Genomic DNA, 22200 nt, shown 5'->3' with positions numbered 1-22200 from the left:
AAACTTAATAATTTTTCATTTTTTCAGGGCCCTCTGTCCTTAACTTTGGTGATATTTGTGTGAACTCCACAAATACTCGTCTACTGCACGTTATTAATATGCTACCTATGCATATTTTGATCAACTTAGATATTAATTTGGAAGAACTTCAGAAAACGAACCAATTTTCATATGTGATTCCGCCTACAGCTAGTACTTATATATCGATGGTATTTGAATCTCCCACCGTTGGAAAATTTTGGAAGTAGGATTTATTTTTAAATTTCTGTATGCTAGAATCAAAATGCCCTTTTGTAGAATATGTATTTTTTTAACTCAGTAATTGTTGAATATGTCATGTTTTGTCTGCAAACACAGAAACTATATGTGCATCAATTTGTAGATTTGTAGATTGATATTTCAGTGGTAGTCTGTCATAAATATTTTGATGTCTTTCTTGCTAAGGATTAATTGTGGGCATTAGTCAATAATATATGCTTTTTATATGTAACTGAATTCTGTAACTGCAGATAGCTATTGTCAATGAAGTTTGACTGCTTTTGCTGTGTTACAGGTCTTTCACCTTTACAGTGAACAATATACCTGGTGGCCATATCCTTGTAATGGCAGTTGTCATGCCAGTAAAGCTTGAGCTGTCTTCTAATGAGCTAGTATTGAGACCACAAGGCTTCTCCGTGAAAACATGTTTTATGGGGACAGTGGGGTTGTATAATCATCAGAATTATTTTGCCAAATTTGAATGGCAGCCAGTAATCACAAAAGGAGGAATGGCATTTTCCATTCGTCCAGCTAAAGGTAACAGTTTATCCTATTTGTTTGATTTAGATACTCATTTATTCATGTGCTCAGGCAATACTCATTTATTGAGTATGTACTGTATAATGGTACTAAAAATAGAAGCAAATCAGACATGGTCATTGGGGCATATATATTTACATACCTAAATATGTAAATTTGATTTGAAAATATGGATCCTGTATCATGGCTTTCCAAAGAAATAGAAGCAATAGGAAATGTAGAGAGGGAGAGAGGGAAAGAGGGAGGGAGGAGATTAATTTTAAGGAATTGGCTCAGACAGTTGTGTGGGCACTCAGGTGGGCTGTCAGGCTGGAGACCCAGGAAGGGATTGATGTTGCAGACTTGAATCCAAAGGGACTTCAGTTCTTTTCTCTTCAGGCCTTCAGTTTATTGGATGAGATCCTTTTACATTACGGGAGGTAATCTTTACTTAAAATCTACTGATTAAAATGTTCATCACATCTGAAAAATACCTTCACAGCAATATCTAGACAGACCAAAGAAGTGGATACCATAGCTTGGCCAAGTATAGCCAAGTTGACAAAATAAATCTTCACAGATATTGATGAACAACACAGTATTGTCTTGATTAGTTTTAGTTTGATAGCAGTGACAGGATATGATTCAGAATAACTTATATTTTGTTGTATTGTGAATCATTTTAGAAGCATTCACAAATTCTTTATAGTCAATATTTAATATAGGTAATAAAATCCAGTTAATAAAATTAAAAACTTAAAACTGTCATTTAAGGGGCATCTGGGTGGCTTGGTCATTAAGCGGCTGCCTTCAACTCAGGTCATGATCCTGGGGTCCTGGGATCAAGCCCCAAATTGGATTGCCTGCTTAGCGGGAAGCCTGCTTCTTACTCTTCCACTACCCCTGCTTGTGTTCCCTCTCTCACTGTGTCTCTCTCTGTCAAGTAAATAAATAAAATCTTAAAAAAAAAAAAAAACAAAACCCTGTCATTTGAATAATTAATTTTTTAACTAATAGAAAATAATCTCTGATTTACTGTTTTTAGTGGTTCCAAATATTTGTTAAGTGTCCTGTTAACCTTGTTTCAGCTGTTCCCCAGAATCTGTAATTCCACATTATGTGCCTGCGTCCTGGAAATTGCTAATATGTTATCTAGTAGCCTGTCAGATTCTGCAGACATCATTGTGATGTGCTCTGAGGACCTCATGAGGACAGAAGCTATCGTTTAAAGAAATAAGGTGGCAAGTCAGAAGTTGAATGATGAAGGGGCATCTGGGTGGCACAGTGGGTTAGGTTCCCCACTCTTGATTTGGGCTTGGGTCGTGATCTCAGGGTCATGAGATTGAGCCCCATGTCAGAGCGTGGAGCTTGCTTGAGATGGTCTCCCTCTCCCTTTGTCCCTACTCCTCCACACCCCTGTCCCCCAAGCCCACTTGCATGAACTCTCTCAAAAAAAAAAAAAAAACCCAAACAAGTTGAATGATCTATATAGTATCTTTATTTTATGTATATATACGTTATGCCTTTTCAGCTAGCTGGAAGGATCTATATTTTTGTATTGGCAGTGACTCATGTGGTGTTTTATAATCTGCTTGAAAGGAAGTAAAACTTATGGGTTAGATAAAACTGATTTCAAAGTTAGTCTTAGCTTCTTTGAGTTTTGTGATCTTGAGAAAAGTACTCTAAAAGCACTAGTTTCCTTATTTGTAAAATGGAGAGACTAATACATCTCATAAAGAGTAAATGTATGGAAAACTCCTTCTGTAAAGACTGGCAAAGAGTGGTTGTCAAAGAATTAGATAGTTACGTGGTTATGAAAATTTTCTAATTCTGTTTGGACTTTTTTCCTAAAAATGTCCTCAGAGTAGTGATAGCCTCATGTGCATCTAGCCAGCCATCCCCACTATCAATTACTTGTTCCCTGCTTCTAACCTTTCTTTTTCCTTCCCTCCTTCCTTCCCTATGCTCTTCCCTTCTTCCTTCTACTCTCTCCCTCTTTATTTCTAATTTAGGAATATTCATCATTTGGGGTCTAAATAGACTATATTTCCAATCACAGAGAAGTACTGGTTTATAGAAACCTTGCCATAGGTATATATTCTTTTGAGTATCAGTCATTTCCAAATCGTGATTTTTATGTAAGTCCACTGGTGTTTGTAACAGGGAGTGTTACAAATGAGCTTCAGCGTTAATTTAAATTCATTTAATTTTAGTATGGATATATTCATCGATCTATACAGTGGTAAAGTAGTACTGTACCTTCATTGGGTTGGAAATAATTGATACAGCCATAGTTAATCTTTTTATTAATGTGTATTGATTTAAACAAATCCCAGATTATAGTTTATTAAGCATTAAAGTTATACTTCCATCAGTTTCTGGCAGATTCATTTGACCAGACTCTTTTTTTATGATTAGCACGGGTAAGCCTGAGTCCTGCCTTGGTACTAGAGAAAAACTGAGTGAATAATCAGACAAGAGAGAGAATACTTCTGCACATTTCAGAGATTCTGGATAAACCTTCTCTAGTTGAAAATAGGCATCACGTTGTAGTAGTTACATTATCTACATTCGTTACAGGTTTGGTTAAACACATGATAAGGCACGGAGTGTGTCTGGAAAGCATAGTGTTTGGCACTTTTCCTTGTATTTCTCCATCCAAACCAGGGCGGAATGGGTGGGGCTTTCCCCTGGTGCCTGCTGTGGAAATGTAGTGATGATGCTTGATTTGACAAAAGAGAAGTGGATTCATAATTATGAACTTGAATGCTGGTTATGCTTCTCCTAATTGTTAGAATTCTTATTTTTATAGGGAAGATTTTAGTGTTTCAATTTTTTTGGTGGCTTATGACATCTGCTGTATTTTTCAATCAAAGCACAAAACACAAAGACATTTAATTCCAAATACAATACTTTTGAGCAATACCATTAGGCTTTAAGTACTTTTGAATTTTTTTTAGGACACAAATAATAAAGTACTCAAATCTATTTCATGTAGTGTTGAAGAAAGTATGCATAATTTATATTATATACATGGGTTTTTCTTATGTCATTTTCCTTTTGTTCAGAATATTCATGTAATTATTACTCAGTTTTGTTTTGCCTCTTTGTTAAAACAGAAAGTAACTTTTCCTTACGTTGCTTTTCTTATATCCCTTTTGCTATATTGGCGTTACATTCTGAATAATACATTTAATGCTGTCATTGTCTATATTTTTGTAAACTAAAGTGAGTAGTTCTAAATTAAATTTTATGTTGTGATTGTGCTTTCTTCCTGAGGTGTGATATATTTTGGATTTGGATTTGAGTCATGGATATTGTAGAGGGAGAGTTTAAGAGTGGGTTGGTATGATGCGCCTGGGGGGTTCAGTTGGTTAAGCATCTGCCTTCAGCTCAAGTCATGATCCCAGGATTCCGGGATCCAGTGCCAGGATCTAGTGCCGCATCAGGCTTCCTGCTCTGTGGGGAGCCTGCTTCTCCCTCTCCCTCTCTCTTTGTCCCTCAGGAATAAATAAGTAAAATCTTAAAAAAAAAAAAAAAAAAAAAGAGTGCATTGATGTTTTCTAAGATAGAATTGGGTTTCTTATTTGACTTTTTTGTTAGGTACTATTCATGTTTGTGCTTTTTGTGTTTTTTTTCCGTGTTGTCTTTCATCTGACTGAGCTGTTGAATCTGCTCAGTGCTCGCACTTGGCAGTTCGCTCTCACTGTCTTTTGGTGAAAGACCCTTGGCCATATAGAACCTGCCCTGCCAATCCCAGCCTTGCTCAGTGTGGCTGTTTGGTTTATTTCCCCTGTTTCCTGATAATATAATATTCCTGGAGAAAAATATATAGCCGTGCTGATGGAAGGGAAGATAATTACCCCAAGCTGACCCTTCCGCATGGATCTATAATCCTGTGCTCCTCTCAACTCTTAGCATGCTTGGGTGTCTTTATAGATCGTATTGAATCTGCTTTCTCAAAGTTACTTCCAATCAAACTTTTTGATACACCATTCTCTTCCAGCATGGTCACTCAACTTTTATACTCCCCCAGGCTTTGTCCTTCTGCAGAGTTTCTGCTCATTTTTCACAGTTCAAATGCCATCTTATATAATGAAGTTTCCTCCCCTTCCTTGGGCTAATTTAGGTTCCCCCTCCCTACTCTCACTGTGTCTTTGGTATGTCATCTATAGTTATTTGTTCATATCTGTATGCTATTGTAATAGATATTGCTGAGTCTATATCTGATATCCATTCCCCTAAGATGACCCCTTTTTTTCGGGGGGGGGGAAACATTCATGTCTAGAAATCTCTTTTCCCCAGCTTTTCTTGACAATGAGATAGGGACAGCGGTTTCTTTTAGCTCTATCTTCCTTCTTGGTGCCAGGCACTGTTTGAAATACTTCTTCATATATGAGCTTCTTTAATCCCTACAATTCTCTGAGTTACATACAGCTGTTTATCCCCATTTATGTCTAAGGAGGCTCTGTGATATGTGTTAAATAAATTTTCCAAGGTCTCAGCTAGAAAATGGCAGAGCTGAAATTGGAACCATGGATTTTGACCTAGAATTTGTGTTTTTATTTATTTATTTATTTTAAAAAAGATTTTATTTATTCATCTGACACACAGAGAGATCACAAGTAGGCAGAGAGGCAGGCAGAGAGAAAGGGGGAAGCAGGCTCCCCGTTGAGCAGTGAGCTTGATGCAGGGCTCGGTTCCAGGACCCTGAGATCATGACCTAAGCTGAAGACAGAGGCTTAACCCACTGAGCCACACAGGCACCCTGAATTTGTGCTTCTATAACCGCTCTTCTATGATACCTTCCTACATGGATGAAAGCCAACATAGTATGGAATGGTAGTAGGAAGCTAGAAGGATCATTGCTCCTTGAAGCCATCGTCATCCTGCTAAGGCAGTCCTGGAATACCAATCTGTGGCCTTCTGATGGCATAAGATGAATAAAACTTCTAAGTCATTCTTTCCATTAAGTATTATTTTCTTACTCCAAAGAAAATGATGAATTTAAACAGATGAAGCAGCTCACATCAAATATGCTTGATACTTCCTGGGTTCTCAATACATTTGAATTATAAAAATGTGTTAATTACTAATAGTTACATCAGAGGATATCAGAGGTGATATCTCCAAGGATGTGAACATTTTAAAACAAAAAAAGCCTCTGATAATTGTAATTCCTTCCTCTGAAAACTGAATGAGTGATGTTAACAACTATGTCAGAGTGTTGGGAAACATAAGAGGGGGACATTTTGCTAAATACTGTCATACTTTTTATCAAATATTTTGTTCCACCTTATAAAATTAGAAAATAAGGTATGTGTTTTAGATTTTAATCAAACTCTTGTAGGTCTGTACTCACTTGATAATCTCCTGTAGCATTTCTGTATATTTTGAGTTTAATATAAATAATTTGTTATAATGTCATTATATTCTTGTGCTGCTTCTTATTTTGGACATTGAAATGTATATAATTAAAATGTGGTCAATATCTGTTCTTTCTGAATTCTCTGTAGGCACGGTTGAACCATACTCTTCATTGGAATGTGAAGTAACATGGCTGCCGGGTTTCAGTTCTCCAGAAAGGGGAGAATTTGTTCTTCACGTCAGTGAAGGAAACACACTGACACTAAAATGTGTTGCACATGTAATGATTTCCTTTAGATATGATTTTTATTTTGAGGGCTTTAAATTGGTTGGGTGTATATATATATGTGTATGTATAGTTGAGTATATGTACTATGTTAGTAAAACTCATTCTGCTTGCAATATTAACTGAGTTACCATTTTCTTGGTGTTACTTCTCTATCATAAATGAAGACTTTGCTAAAAAAAAGTGTTACGTTACCTAAAATTAACTCACAAATCCAAGATTTTTGTGCCAGCAATACTAGATTTTCATTAGAGCCTCTATAAACATACAATACCATGGGGTCACCTGAAATGAAATTATTTTATTAACAGAAACCAAGGAAAAATAGAGAAAATTATATTTTTGTCCTATTGTATTGTTAGAATTCTAGTGGTAATTAATAATTCAGTATGAAATGGTCCACATAATTTACATAGCAAGGAGATACAGAAAATTCCAATTTTATAGAGTATACTTTTTATAATAAAAATGAGTAAAGTTAAGGCCGCAGCATGTAATTTTAACTTTGTTTTTGTGGTAGAGCCCAGAAGGCCTTAACTTCATACTTCGTAATCACGAAGAATCCACTTTATTTGTGTATGAAATTTTCCTCCCAATATTCTCAGTAATTTAACTCAAGCCAGTTGCTGTTTTACTGAATCTCATCTTTGTCTCCAGGCCATGATCATGCTTTTAAATCTTTCAGCTATGAAGGAGCTCATAACCTTAAGAGATAAGAGATTCATCCACTTTAATGATGGCAGTAGGTTCATTCCTCTGCTCCAGACTTGAAACAAGCTGGACCCTACTGCTTTTCCTATGTTTAAATTACTTGGTCTTCTTTTTAAAAATTTCTACTGAAGTATAGGATACATACGGAAAAGGATACATATTATGACTTCTGTATCATTCAATCTTTATAGACTGATAGCATCTTTGTAATGCATACCCAGATCAACTAGATCAAGAAGCTGACTATGACTAGCATCACAAAAGAACCACTCTCCTCATCCCCACTTCCAGTCCCTCAGTTTCCCTCCCAGAGTTATCCGCATCCTTACTTCTAATGGCATAGATTGATTTTGGTTTTAAAATTTATATAAATGTAATCAAACTTGCTTGTTTTGTTCATCATACTGTTTGTGGACTTGGTCTATTCTGGTATACGTGGTAACAGTATTCATTCTCATTCCTGAATAGTATTCCATTGTGTGACTCTGCCATCATTTTTCCATTACACAGCTGATGGGGATTTGGATTGTTTCAGATTCTTAACTACTATAATAATGCTTCTCTTAACATTCTTACAGCTGTATTTTGGTGAACGTGTACACACTGTTCTTTAGTTGTTACGTAACTGTGTTTGATGAAGTTCGTAATATAAATCTGCCTACATACCTACCCGATGTGTATTCTTTTCTAACAAGTAGAAGATGAGCAATTTAGTAACTTAGACTTTGCATTAATAATAGATATCATTTATTAATTACTGTATATCAGGTGGGATGTTAGATGCTATTCATGCATTATCTAATTTAATCTTATAACAGCTCTGTAAGGCTGTACTAATAACTCAGTTGATGTGTGAGGAAATGGAGGATTAGAGTAAATGATTAACTAATACAAGTTCATACATGCAGTGAATGCCTTGGGTTTGAATTTATATCTAGATCTATTTGCCTCCAGCATCTTTGCGGTTACTTAGTGATCAAATTTACTTTCTGCTTTCCCTATACTTGGATTGTTTAGAAGTAAAGTCCAAGATATCAGAATAATGAATTGGATCATTTTATGGTAAATTTTTGAGGTCCTCTGAAGTTAAATGAACTGTGAAGTGTTTCTCTTATGAAAGTAAAGCTGGAGGAATGTGAAGTGATTAAATACAATGTTCATTTAATATTTGTCTTAAATTTATGAAGGACTTACTTGATCATTTTGTCATCTTTTAGCTTAGTTTAGAAATTTATTGTTCTGATTACCGAAGTCGTGTTCTTCAAATAATTATAAGAATGTATTAAAACCTCCCAAGGCAATAAATAATTTATCATAGATAAAGACAGCAGGGTCTGGTGTAAAGAGCACTGTATAAGGAATTGGAAAACTTGGGTTCTAGTTCCCCTTGGCTATTGTTTGCCTTCCTGTGAAATGGGAGAAGTGGATAATGTCAGTATTTTAAAAAAACTGTTCCATGACATAGTAGTTCTGTGAAGTGATTTGTGTGTAGGTAAGGAGGAGGAGTCCTGCACCTAAGTAACTCTGAATCACAGTGAACCACCTCCCCATTCAGAGGAAAGCAAAGTGTATATTATCAACACATTAAGTGTTAGAAGGCTAATAGTAAAAACAAGCCTAGATAATCTCATTTGACACAATATTTCCCATGCTGGGGGACTCTTTCCTTGTGCATAACACACAGTCGAACCATGTATGTAGTTGGATAGATGATCTCTAAGATCTCCTACATGATTCTCAGTCCTGGATTTACTTCCTCTATAGAATTGTCTTATTCCCTTTGCCTTCCTCAGTTTAGGAGTACAGTTTAGTGTTCCATTCTATTTTCCTTTAAGTACATCATAACATCTGATAACCTTTCATGTTTTAGAGGTTTCCATGAGGCTGCTAAAATTTGAGTCATTTAAAAGGGGGTTAGAAATACTTTACTATTATTTCTATTGTATCTTCTCTCTTCTCCTTTTATTATTAGCTTGGTCACACTAAGGTCGTATTTTTGGAGCCAAGGATCCTCTTCAGTAATAGCCCTCAAGGTTTAACAACTTGGAGGAAAGCCATTCTTCACAACATAGGACAAAACCATGCTTATTTCAAGGTAATGTAGAATCTTGGAATCTTATTTGGATCAGATCACATTATATTTTATATTTTTTTGTTGCCATGAGTGCTGTGGTGTTAATACTTTAGTCTTTATAAATTGACTAATGCTAATATTTGGATATTTCGTGCAATACTTAGCCAAGTACATTTCATCTACTTTGTCCTTTTAATTTCCCACAAAAATCATTTTTTCTTTCTTCTACCCTTAATCTCTCTTCTTACCCCTTTGTGTCTTCCTGTCATTTTGTCTTTTTGAAAAAAAGAAATAATTTGGAAAAAAGAGCACTTTCAAAAATATCCATTGTTGCTATTACAACTCCATATTTGATAACATACTTTTCCTCTTCTTGTTTTTACTCTACCATCAGGAATTAACAGTAGAAACTGGGACCTAGAGCAAGATCCTTGTAAAGATATTCTATTTATAGTTGTTGCCCCTGATTTAAATTATAAGTGGTGATAGAATATTTTGCTGAAAAATATATTAAGATCTCCCAATAGTGAGACTAGATAGAGGTCAGTGTTTAAGATCTTTTATTCAAGCTTTATATCTACATGTCTTCTGCCCAAGCAGACAAACGCAGATACCCTTTCCTTCTGTTGCTTCAAAATCAGCTCTGAAGTCTGTTTGTTCCCTCATTCCCAAAATACCTTAACCAATTTTCCTTTAAATTGTTCTGGCTTAAAGCATGGTAGATAGTTCTAAACTAGCTCCTGAGAAACTACACCATAAATCCTTTGGTAAATTACTTACAACTTTTTTTTTTAATTTTTTATTTTTTATAAACATATATTTTTCTCCCCAGGGGTACAGGTCTGTGAATCACCATACTTACAACTTTTTAAAGGTCAAAATGATATCTTAGACAGTAGACCATCAAGGAAATAATAAAGAACAGGGGGTTACTTTTTTTAAAATAAAATTTTATTTATTTACTTGACAGAGAGAAAGTAGCAGAGGGAGAGGGAAAAGCAGACTCCTCCTGAGCAGGGAGCCCCCCAGGACCCTGGGACCATGACCTGAGTCCAAGGCAGACACTCAAACTACCAAGCCACACAGGCTCCCCCAGGAGGTTACTTCATCATCTGCCTCCCTACTAACTTCGTTTTCAGTGTTTACTGTCAGGGAAAAGGCAAACTACCAAAGTAGTATCTAGAATTTTATCATCTTTTCTGACAAATCTATCTCATCCTCGTAAGTTTTGCTAAGTCTTGATAACACTTCAGACAGGAGACTTCATCATCCTATTTGAATTGGATGCCTGCACTACAAGTTCCTTTTGCTGGGTTAAGGGTACAAATCCCTGTTGAAGTTTTATTTGTGCGTCTGGTGTTGGGAAACATATTATGAAATCGTCTCATGCCCTGTGCCCAAGGGTCCTCTCTCTGGGTTGTAGTTGAAAGCTTTAGATCAGCAACGTTAAAGGATAATATAGCATTTCTGCAAACTTTCAATTACAGATTTGTGACCAGAGTCTTTTGCCTACTATTAATATTGTTCCATCACAAGGAGTAATTCCTTTCGGGGGGCTAACTGTTCTCAATATCTCCTGTACACCTACTGTAGCAGAAAAATTTGATACAAGAGCAAAGGTATGTTCATGCATATGTGTATTCATTCCATATATTTATATATGTCTATGTAGATTTGTTTAGTTGTTTAGGAGATTTATAATAGTAAGTTTAATGCTATAAAATGGTATGTGTGTTTATTCTTAGAAAACTTGTTTTAAGAATTTCTTCAAATGGGAGTGAGTTTTACTGTTATGATGCTAATGAATAATTTTTTAAATTTTGGTTACTTTGTTAGTGATTGAACTATCACTAAAGAAATGTAGTTTTTAGAGATTTATAGAATAAGCAACCTTACCTATATAATTTTGTAGAAATAGTTAGCAGAACCTGGAAAGAGGATTTGTAGAAAACATTTTTGGTGCAAGTTGGTAATGGAAGTTTCTACCAAGTTGAAATGGATACAGTTCATCAATATGAGGCATTCTTTGCGTGAAATTAGAATGATATTTGGCATCTCTGAGATGTGACAACTTCTCACTAGTCACAGAGGAAAGGATGACTTTTTTCATGGCATTAATTAGATATTTGATTTAATTAGATACCTTTGGAAAAATTAATTAATTTTGGAATGTTAATTCTAAATAGCTTCAATGACTATATGAATTATAGGCAAATTCTGTATGGTGTTAAGATCTATATTTTATAGCATGCATAGAATATTTTACTAGTTTATATTCTGGAAATTATATAATTAAAAAGACATTACCTTGATTTAAGGGGCTTTTCTAATTGTTCATTAAATAGAAGAAATAAAATGGAAGACTAATCTCATAAATTTTATTATAAACTAGAGGAATGGAATACTCTTGATTTTCAATCTCATGATCAGCTAGGTACATTTACTCACAATAAGAAATAAATATGTATACTGTTTTTAAAACAAAATGAATAGTTTTAGATATATCCCCCATTTTATCCTTAATTTCCCACAATTCTTTTTTTCATAACAATTAATTCTTTTTTTTTTTTTTTCAAAGATTTTATTTATTTATTTGAAAGACGGAGATCACAAGTAGGCAGAGAGTCAGGCAGAGAGAGAGAGAGAGGGAAGCAGGCTTCCTGCGGAGCAGGGAGCCCGATGCGGGGCTCGATCCCAGGACCCTGAGATCATGACCCGAGCCAAAGGCAGCAGCCCAAACCACTGAGCCACCCAGGCGCCCCATAACAATTAATTCTTAAATAACATGTAGGTTAATGTGATAAACACCAATTTGCCCCAGATAAATAACCTAATGATTTTATCTTTTATGAAGACATACATACTGAAAGATAATTATAAATTATATATTATGGTACATGGTCTGAGATTTGGGCAAAGTTTTTTTTTTTTTTTAAGATTTTATTTATTTATTTGACAGAGAGAGATCATAAGTAGGCAGAGAGGGAGGCGGAGAGGGGTGGGAAGCAGGCTCACTGCCGAGCAGAGAGCCCAATGTGGGCAATCCCACAACCCTGGGATCATGAACTGAGCCGAAGGCAGAGGCTTTAACCCACTGAGCCACCCAGGTGCCCCTGGGCAGAGTTTTTTAATATAATATTAAAAAATAAAAAATATGGCCAATAAAAATAGTTTCAGTAAAAGATTAGTTTCTGCTGTATTTTAGAAGAGTATGCTGTTTTTACAAAGCTTACCTTTTAAACATAACATAATAATTCATTTATTCATCCAACACATATTTACTGGACACAAGTTTTACGTTAGATTCTGTTGTAGATTCAGTGGATGATCAATAAAGGGGAGGTAGGTGAAAGCCAGCCGTGATGAGTTGAAACTTATATGTGGGATTCACCAAGGGGGAACATGTTGATCTGTCATTTCCTCTGAATCATCACATTCTGATTTTTATGATTTTAGTCAAGTATTTTATTTATGTACTATATATTCTTTAATTACAATGTGGAAATCACATAATACTGTGAATATAGTGATTTAGTTAATTAAATAACGTGTCACTTTCTCCAATAATTTTGAAAAAAATGACAGTTTGGAGTTTTTGGTTTTTTTTTTCTCCTATGAACAGTGTCACTGACTTTCTATGTAAAGAGTGAAATACACTCCTATCTCTTTCTTAGATTGATATTTATATTTAAATCAGCCTTGATGCTCCCTGTTTGTATATAGGTGGGGATTTCAGTGAATGCTGTTTTTGTGCCTCTGAAATTTTGCTTAGACATGTATATGTTCAGATAATCTACAATTCTAATTTTGTAGGAATTATACAACTAAATTCTTATTTCACCATCTTAATTTTCTCAGAGGCTGTTGAGTGTTCAGGCTGTCTTTGGTTTATATTTAACCACTGCTGGTTAAAAGACAAAATGCTCTGCCTCTCTGAGCCTCAGTTTTCCTCACTTGGCGATTAGGATATTAATATTGGTAACCTCACAGGATACTGAGGATTAAAAAGGAGACAATGTAATTAGCACTATACTTGGCCCATTTGCTCAGCAATTTTTTAGCCACTTTCATTATTATTATGGTCATTATGGATATTAGTTTATCTCTGTGGGAGGAAGTATGTTTGTACTCAGTTTCCTATCTGTTTTAATTTTGAATAATCCTTAAGATTAGGTAAATACAGAAGGGATATGGGGAGTGACAGTAATGTGTAGTTAAATGGGTAGAACTCTGCAGTCAAATTTATAAGCTATAAACTGGTCCCATTTGTGGTGGAGGTTTTTAAGAGTTGAACACTCATTCCTCTTAGGAATATTAATTCTGCATAAGAAGAAATGGGATGACAAATACCAGAATAAATCTTGTGACATTTATAATATGTTATTATTATTTAAATTTTAAAATATTTCCAAAAGCCAGGTAATACTTTAGTCATATATGGGTAAATTTTAATGTAGTTTCTACAAGGCTTTGTATTTCTCTCAAATAAGGTTGCTATTCGCCGTGCAAATGTCATAGACCTCAGGATTGGTGGATCTGTTGAGATTGCTGATGTGGAAATTAATCCGGTGAGTATATTCATATGTTAACTATTTGTGTAATCAGTGTATGAGTGTGGTGACTTTTGTTACATGTCCCTGGTCAGCCCATTTATGTTTGAAAATATCTCATTATGTAGTACTTTGACATGTAGAATTTAATATATATAATATAAATATGTGTTGAAGCAGATTATCAAATGGAGGTTTCAGAATTGACCAATTTAATTCTACCAGTACATTAAAGTCAACTGTAGGCTTCATCATGATCCTACTCCTCCTAAGAGGTAACCACTTCACTGAATTTTCTGATTATTCTCCCTTTACTTTTTCTAATCGGCCCATCACATATATATGAATTCCTTACCCATTCATTATTTAGTTTCATTTGTTCATTTTTGAGCTTCATGACAAACATGTACTGTGTGTAGTCTTTGGTGAGTCACTTTTAACTGAGTATTGTATTTCCAGAGTTGATCTAAGTTGTGTGTAGCTGTACTTTTTTTTTTTTTTTATTCCTACCACTGCTTAATATTCCATTATGTAGACCTGTTGCAATTCAGAGACTCTGTTGTCCATTCAAATAGGTGTTTCTCTTTTGTTGTTATGACAAGCACTCCAGCAGGGAACATTTTGTGTACATATCTTGTGAGGTACAGGTGCTAGAGTTTCTCTCAGAGTAGAGTTGCTAACTCATAGAATATGTGCATTTTTGGATTCACAAGATAGCTTCCATATTTTATCCTCAAGTTTCCATTGCTCTGCATTCAATTGCTTTGTCAGTTGTATTATAAGACTTAATGTTTGCCAGTCTTTTAAGCATAAAATGATCATCTCACTGTGGTCTTGATTTGCATTTTCTGAACTATAGTTTTGTTTATTTTTAAAATTATTGTTCTGTATCCTGATAAAATTCTGTTCTATAGTTGATAGCCCACACATATATTTCTTTTCCTGGCAAGTCTTTCTGGAATCAAATCTGGTCTCATCTACCCAGAAATCTTACCCTGAAGGCGCCTGGGTGGTTTAGTTGGTCAAATGTCTACCTTCAGCTCAGGTCATGGTCCCAGAATCCTGGGATCAAGCCCCTTTTCATCATTGGTGGTAGGTGAGCAGGGAGTCTGCTTCTTCTCTCCTCCCTGCTTATGTTCTCTCCTGCTCTCTCTCTCTCTCTCTCTCAAATAAATAAATAAAATCTTAAAAAAAAAAATCAAGAAACAAAGAACTCACCCTGATCCTTTAATGCAGGCCCATATGCCCCTTCCATTGTGACATTCATAAGATGGTACAAATATCTTAAACTCTGGAAACATCTTCATCATAACAATTGTCGTATTATTTTCAGGTTATCAGAACTTCTGTTTCTCTCTCCCACTAGTACTGCAGCGCCTATGCCATTCTGGTGCTGAATTAAATAGAGCAGACATGGGTGAGGCTGCCAGTGTCTCAGGTAGGGCCTCGTTACTAGTCTATACTTTAAGGGCTTCATCACAATTTCAGTTTTTGGCTTTGAGGTACAATTTTCTTATTTTTATTGGTGTTGAAGGCATGATAAGTCTAGACAGATTGACAGACACTAGGCTACCTTGTGTAAGACTGTGGTGATTTTGGAGATTAAAATCCCTGCAGTATCCAGAGTGCTTTCTCCTTTGCTATGGTATTTGTCCTTGAACAATATTAGAAATGTATTTAGACATTGACTACTTCATTTCCACACCCTAAAGGCATTTGTGGCATGCTTTGCATGTTATAGTACAATTGAGTAATTTATAAGACTTTGTATTAATATATATCAATATTCCCTGATTATGGGGCACCTGGGTGGTTTAGTCGTTTAGCATCTGCCTTTGGCTCAGGTCATGATCCCAGGGTCCTGGGATCGAGCCCCACATTGGGCTTCCTGCTTGGCAGGGGAACTGCTTCTCCTTTTCCCTCTGCTGCTCCCCTGCTTGTGTTTCCTGTCTCGCTGTGTCTCTTTCTCAAATAAATAAATAAAATCTTAAAAAAAAATTCCTTGATTATGTTGAATTTTAAACATAGCTGCCTTTTAAAAATAATAATAAAATTAATATTCTGGCATCATCAGTAAGACCTTTAATAACTGTATGGTGTTGAATATGTATCTTAATAACAGTTAGGACATTTTATCCAAATGAGCATATGTACAAGGCCAGAATAGTATAAGAGGAATGATCTTTTGCATCAAGCTTTCATTACCCTTATTGGATTTTACAGATTTACCCTGTAGAAATGGGTTGATATTTTAAGTGTGAGAAACAGTGGCCAGTTGACCTTAATGTAATAGTTCCCTCAACATTAGGATACTGTTGCCACTTTCTCTTTAGTCTTACATGTAATTCTTTTACTAAGTAACTGTAAGGCTATGAAGAGGAATTTTATAGAACTCTGTGATGTAGGCACATACCTGGCATATAAGATAGTTAAGATACATTCAGTAAACATTCCTTACATCTATTTAAGCGAGGCATCAGGTGCTAAAGATATAAAAATGAATCAGGCCTAAGGTCTGCTAGGAGAGACAGATTTGTAAACAAATAAACAGATTTTATGGTGTTGTAATGGTAAGTAAATATAAGGAACAGAAGTAGTTCCGAGCACAGTGTCATAAAATATGGTTTATCTAACTGGGGTTTGAAGGATAGCAATTATGAGTTAGAGGAAAGCTTTCCTAATAGAAGGGACACACTAATACAGACAGAGGAGAGTGAAGCATCAGGTATTTGTTGGAAAGGACAAGTCATACAGCTTGCTGAAGTATGAAGTGAGTGGGGGAAGAGTTTATGAACCCTGCTGAGGAACTTGGACATTGTCTGGTAGTTGGAGGAGAATCATCACATTTTAAGATAAGAAGTACAGATTTTCAGTTAGTTTAATTGTGACTTTGTTGTGGAGAGGAGAATTGAAGAAAGTACAAATCTAGAAATGACCTGAAAAGTAATGCATTATTTACTTCATACAATTACATTAGGGATAAGAGGTAAAAGAGGCAGAATAAAAGGGATTTGGTGACCGATTGTGTATCAGAGGTGCGGGAGAGGAAGGAAAACGTGGCCAGTTTTTATAGAGGAGAGTAGTTAATAATGCCCTTAATGAAAAATAATGATACATTTTTTTTCAAGGCATAATGACATATAACATTATGTCCATTTTAGGTGTACCAAATAATGATTTTATATCTGTATGTATTGCAAAATGAGTTACCATCCATTGTGAAACATAGTTATATTCTTTTTCTTGTGATGAGAACTTTAAGGTCTACTCTTTTAAAGTGTAATTTTGGTTCATATTATTTTTATGAAATATTACTCTGCTTTCTAATTCTTTTTCTCTTTTTAAATTTTAGGACGTATTTAACTTTAGTGGTACCTATGTTGGTGCTACTCAGATTATTCCATTTATAATAAAAAACAAAGGTATAACACGTGCCAGAGTGGAGTTTAATCTACAAGACTTTGAATATTTTTCTTTGGATTTTAAAGATAGAACAGGTATAGCTCTTATACTATAATAATATTCTTGTAAAAGTTTCAAGTTGTTTTAAGGTATAATGTTAAAAAATATGTCAAGGGCAGTTGTTCTGAAGTATTTTTAATTATTCAGTTCATGGTTTTATTTCTAGAAATATATCAGTATTAACATCAGGATACTTTGGTAACGTATAACGTATAACCAGGCTTGTTAGTTGATTTAATGTAGTTAAGAATGTTATGTATACGTTAAAAAAAAAGTTTTATGTATAAGTATATACTATAAATCAAAATGGAATTATTAATTGCTAATTTTAATTGCCCAAGAGTTTCAGGTAAATGTCTTTGGAGAGTCCTCTCTATATGTTTACTCATGTATTAAGTATCTTTATGTCACATTAAATTTAAAAGATAGGTACTTCGGGGTGCCTGGGTGGTTTAGTCATTAAGCTTCTGCCTTTGCCTCAGGTCATGATCCCAGGGTCGTAGGGTAAAGCCCCGCATCAGGCTCCTTCCTGCACAGGAAGCTTGCTTCTCCCTCTCCTACTCCCCCTGCTTGTGTTCTTGCTCTTGCTCTCTCTCTCTGTGTCAAATAAATAAATAAAATCTTTAAAAAAAAAATAAAATAAGAGATAGGCACTTCTACAAAGACATTTCATTTGTTTACTCTAGGGGTTGGCACAATAAGGTTTGTGGACTAAATCTGGCCTGATACATGTTTTTATAAATAAAGTTTTATTAGAGTACAGACACATTTATTTGTTTGTGTATTGTTTATGGCTGCTTGCATACTATAATGGCAGAGTTGAATTGTTGTGGAAGAAACCATATGGCTTGCAAAGCCTACAGAATTTAGTATATGGACCCTTACAGAAAAGGTTTGCCACCCATTGGTTTGGACCTTTCTTCTTCAATAAATATTTGTTGAATACCAATTATAGGCTAGATACTAGACTTTGAGTCTATAAAGACAGTATCATATTTTAACATGTTCTCAAGACATGAACGCAAGTATATCCGTCAGGATCTCAGAAATTCACAGATGACTTGCTCAAAGGGTTTAACTGAAGAGAGTTTAATGAAGGAATTATCTGTGGAGGTGGGAGCTGGATGAAAAGAAATCAATGAGGGATGGATGAAAAGAAATCAATGAGGGATGGAAGCTACTACTACCTCGCTCCTGAAGGAATAAGAGGAAACAATTTATTTCTGGACCCCCATGATCAGTGAAACTTTGAAAGAGGGGCCAACTGATAAGAGCTTTAGCCGTGAAGGAATGCAGCCATTGCCAGAAGCGTAGCCAACGCAGTGAAGACATGAAGGCAGAAATCCCTCCTACCTTCTGATAACATACTGGTGTCTCCCTGTGATAGAATGAAGTCAGAGCAAGGGGGCCTAGCTGAACTGACCTATAGGTCAGGACAGAGCAGCAAAGAGAAAGGTGGCTGTGGAATCTAATGACAAGCGAAGAACACCTCTAACAGTATGAGAGCTGAACAGAGAATCAGCTTATTATCAGAGAGCATGGCAGATGCTGTAAGGCAGATGAGTACCTGGTGCTAAGGGAGCATATGTTAGGGAAAAGTAGTAATCAGCGTAAGGGAAGATTTCTTGGAGAAGTCAATGCCTAATCCTCATCTTGAAGAAGATGAGAAGATATACAAGAAAAGGGGATATATGAAAGAATGCAAGTAAAAGCCTAGCAATGAGTCAAGGTGGTAAGTAGTTCAGGATGCCCAGAGTGTAGAGGGACAGGATGGGGAGGGCAAGTGAGATCCATGTCACTAAGGATCAGGCTTTGATCCTGGAGGTTAGGCAGCACCATTAAAGGTTGTATATCCAGGCAGTGGTGTGATCAGACTCAAATTTTGCTCATTTTTCTTTTGGAGCAGAGTTGAGGATGGGCTGGGGGAACATGTAGGAATGGGAAGGGCAAGACCAGAGAGAGAAGGAGGTCAGCTAGGGGTTGTGGCCATACAGATGAGAAGTGATCAAGCCTGAACACAGAAAGTGATGCTGGAAATGGAAAGGAAAGGAGTACAAAGGTGCCGAGACATAAGAAATGCTCTGACTTGCTTATCAAGTGGACCTGGGTCTTAGGGAGGAGGAGCAAGGCTCAAATCTCTCCCAGGTTTTGTTTATAAGAGGTAGGCGACTAGAGGTACAATTCATGGTTGAGGTGATACATGGGGAGGATCAGGTTTAGGTGAGCGTGGTATGAGAGGACACTGCGTACTAGCCCAGGAATGATTACAGCAGGCGGCTGGAAATACGTATGAAATTTCTATTCTTTTTTTTGTTCCTAAGTCTGGATGCTGAAACTTTAGTTGCTTAACACTTTATTCTCACTGACTACCTCATTTACTGTCATTGTATCTTGTTCATTGGATCTCAGACTTCTCTTGGTTATTCTGCACAGCTAGTCCACAAAGTGCATATGTTTTCACAATTCTGCCTTAACCCTAGCACAAACCTCCCTCCTAGACCACTGCATCATCTTTTCAAATGCTTCCCATGCCTCTAAGCTTTTCTCCTCGGACCTGTTCTGGAAAGTAGTCTTAAAGCCAGGATCTTATCACATCACTCCTCTGATCAAAAAGTTTTGTTTGTTTCATGTTACCAATAGCAGTGGTTCTTAGCGGCATGGCTGCTGACATAGTCCAGGAGGTACTTCCCTTGATCTTAATTATTATTAACAATTTGCAACAAAGTTTACACTTAAAATGTTCTGAAGATGTATCTTAGTGTTATAAGTATTTTAACACATAAATACCCTTCTGTGACAAATTAGACTTGGTTTTTCTTGTGATCATTTCAAGATTATTGGATAGATGAGTTGTTGGAGAGGCCATGTTGAAGCCATTTGGGTATGACTCCACGTTGTCTTTCTACTCGCCTTGTCCCCACTGCAGCCAGATTACGTTCCACGTTTCCTTCTAATGGCACTGGATTTCCCTTCTAGGATGGTTCTTCCTCTTCTGTTCCTGGTGTCTGCGATCCCACCCACTTTTATAAATTAGCTTAAACCTCATGAGTCCCCATGGGTCATTAGCCCCATACCCACCCTTGTCTGGTTGGTTGAAATTATTTTTTAATCTTTACTCACTTAGGGCATTGTGTAAGTCTCATTTTAGTACTAACCATTTCTGTCTCATATCAAAGAGAGCTGTGTACCTGTTTGGCTCCCCTGCTACACTGTTCGCTCCATGAGGTCAACGACTATGTGTGTAATTTTTGGTTTTGTTTTTGTTTTTTAAAGGTTTTTTTTTTTTTTTAAGATTTTATTTATTTGACAGAGATCACAAGGAGGCAGAGAGAGAGAGGCAGAGAGAGAGGGGGAAGCAGGCTCCCTGCCAATCAGAGAGCCCAATGCGGGGCTTGATCCCAGGACCCTGAGATCATGACCTGACCCAAAGGCAGAGGCTCAACCCCTGAGCCACCCACGCACCCCCAGGAGGTTCTACTATAATAAACATTTGATCTTTCAGGAACTTTTCCTAGAAGTTTATTTAAGTGGTTATAATTTTTAACCTTGACATTTACATTATTAGTTGACAATTTTTCTGTATCTTCACCTAATGCTTTTATATCTGGAGTGATTGTATTTTGTCAATAAGTGACCTTGTATAAAATTGTGTTTATCTTCTGTGTGGCTTCTTGGAGGCATCAGAGGAGATCTGGGTCTTCCTTTCTCTATCTTTGCTGGAGAGGGAGTCTCCCACTTTCTGGGACCTAAGATTCAGTCCCTTACTTGACTTTGACCTTCATTACTTTCTACATTCTTCTGCATATGACTGTGATGCTTATCCTTGAACTTTGGAGATTTAAAAATAAATGGGCTTACTGTTTGTTTTGCTGACTGAATATATGTTTGATACATGTTTGAATATCAGTTTTGGTGACTGGAACCTTGGTATTAAGAGTCTTTCTTTAACCAGCAGCAACCTTATGCAGCCCTCCACAGCAATTGCTTTTTGATCATAATAGACACGTTTATGAGGCTTCTCAAAGTTTCATTTCCATATTTAACAGTGGTATTATCGATATGTATCTGGCTTTTTAAAAAATAATATTTTTTTAATGTTTTATAGGGGAATTCACAGACCCTGCATTTCCTGACATATATTCTTTGGAGTTAGAGGAAGGGACATCTCTGGAATGTGGCATAGCATTTTCTCCCAAAGAAGTATGTTCGGCTTTCTATTATTCATATGATTGGAGAGTAGTGGTATTAAGATAATCCTAACTCAGAAGCTATCAGAGATCATCACTTAAGGTCTTTTTGTAGTGAGTCTTTTTCTAACTTGTGAGTGTGCCTGAGTATACCTTTTAATTCAGTAAAATGATTCCTAGAAGTGTCTGGCTCACGCTTGCAGAATGTCTCGAGAGTTCTAAAGAACACACATAAAGAACCTTTGGTATCAGTTCTGCTCTCTAGAAAATTCAAGGTATAACATGTTATGAAACAAAGTTGATGCTAACTCAAAAATCACTTATATTTGAACCAGCATGTGCTTTATACTTATATTTAAGTGGTATATGTTTAATGCTCTTGGAATCAATACCAGAAATTATCAAAGATGTGCTCTGAGGATTTAAGACAGGTTGCTATGATACTGGTTCTTTTTATCGTGTTCCTTGATGTTTAGCAATTTTAAAACAACAAACAACAAAATCAAAGAAAATGTCTTTCCTGAAATATGCCCAGGAGCAAGGGGTACCACTTGACAAAGCTTTAGGGGCACCACTTGACAAAGCTTTAGGGGCCATTTCTCCTATGTTTTTGCTTCTGAGATTTTGCAACATAAGTGCCAAGGGAAGAACTTCTTGCTACTTATGATGTGGAAAGTCATGTTGCTGCATCCTCCTAAACAAGAATCAAATTTCTCTATGATAATTGAAGGATAACATTCTTAGGCCAAACACTTCTCATATTCCAACATAACTAGCATGATGCCT

At 36.0% G+C, this 22200-nt stretch overlaps 1 protein-coding gene across 1 annotated transcript in view; it reads left to right on the top strand.

Moving 5' to 3' along the window:
* The window catches only part of CFAP47 (cilia and flagella associated protein 47), a 525406-nt gene that overhangs the window by 61144 nt on the left and 442062 nt on the right, over positions 1-22200 (top strand). The window contains exons 14-21 of the mRNA XM_082717915.1: positions 28-244; positions 554-795; positions 6294-6424; positions 9114-9236; positions 10703-10834; positions 13706-13783; positions 17118-17262; positions 21333-21427. Coding sequence (XP_082574041.1) covers positions 28-244; positions 554-795; positions 6294-6424; positions 9114-9236; positions 10703-10834; positions 13706-13783; positions 17118-17262; positions 21333-21427 — 1163 coding nt within the window. The remainder of the gene's footprint in view (positions 1-27; positions 245-553; positions 796-6293; positions 6425-9113; positions 9237-10702; positions 10835-13705; positions 13784-17117; positions 17263-21332; positions 21428-22200) is intronic.

Source organism: Mustela nivalis (genome assembly GCF_964662115.1).
Source record: "Mustela nivalis genome assembly, chromosome: X".
Lineage (NCBI taxonomy): Eukaryota > Metazoa > Chordata > Mammalia > Carnivora > Mustelidae > Mustela > Mustela nivalis.
This window is presented reverse-complemented; position numbering and strand designations above follow the sequence as displayed.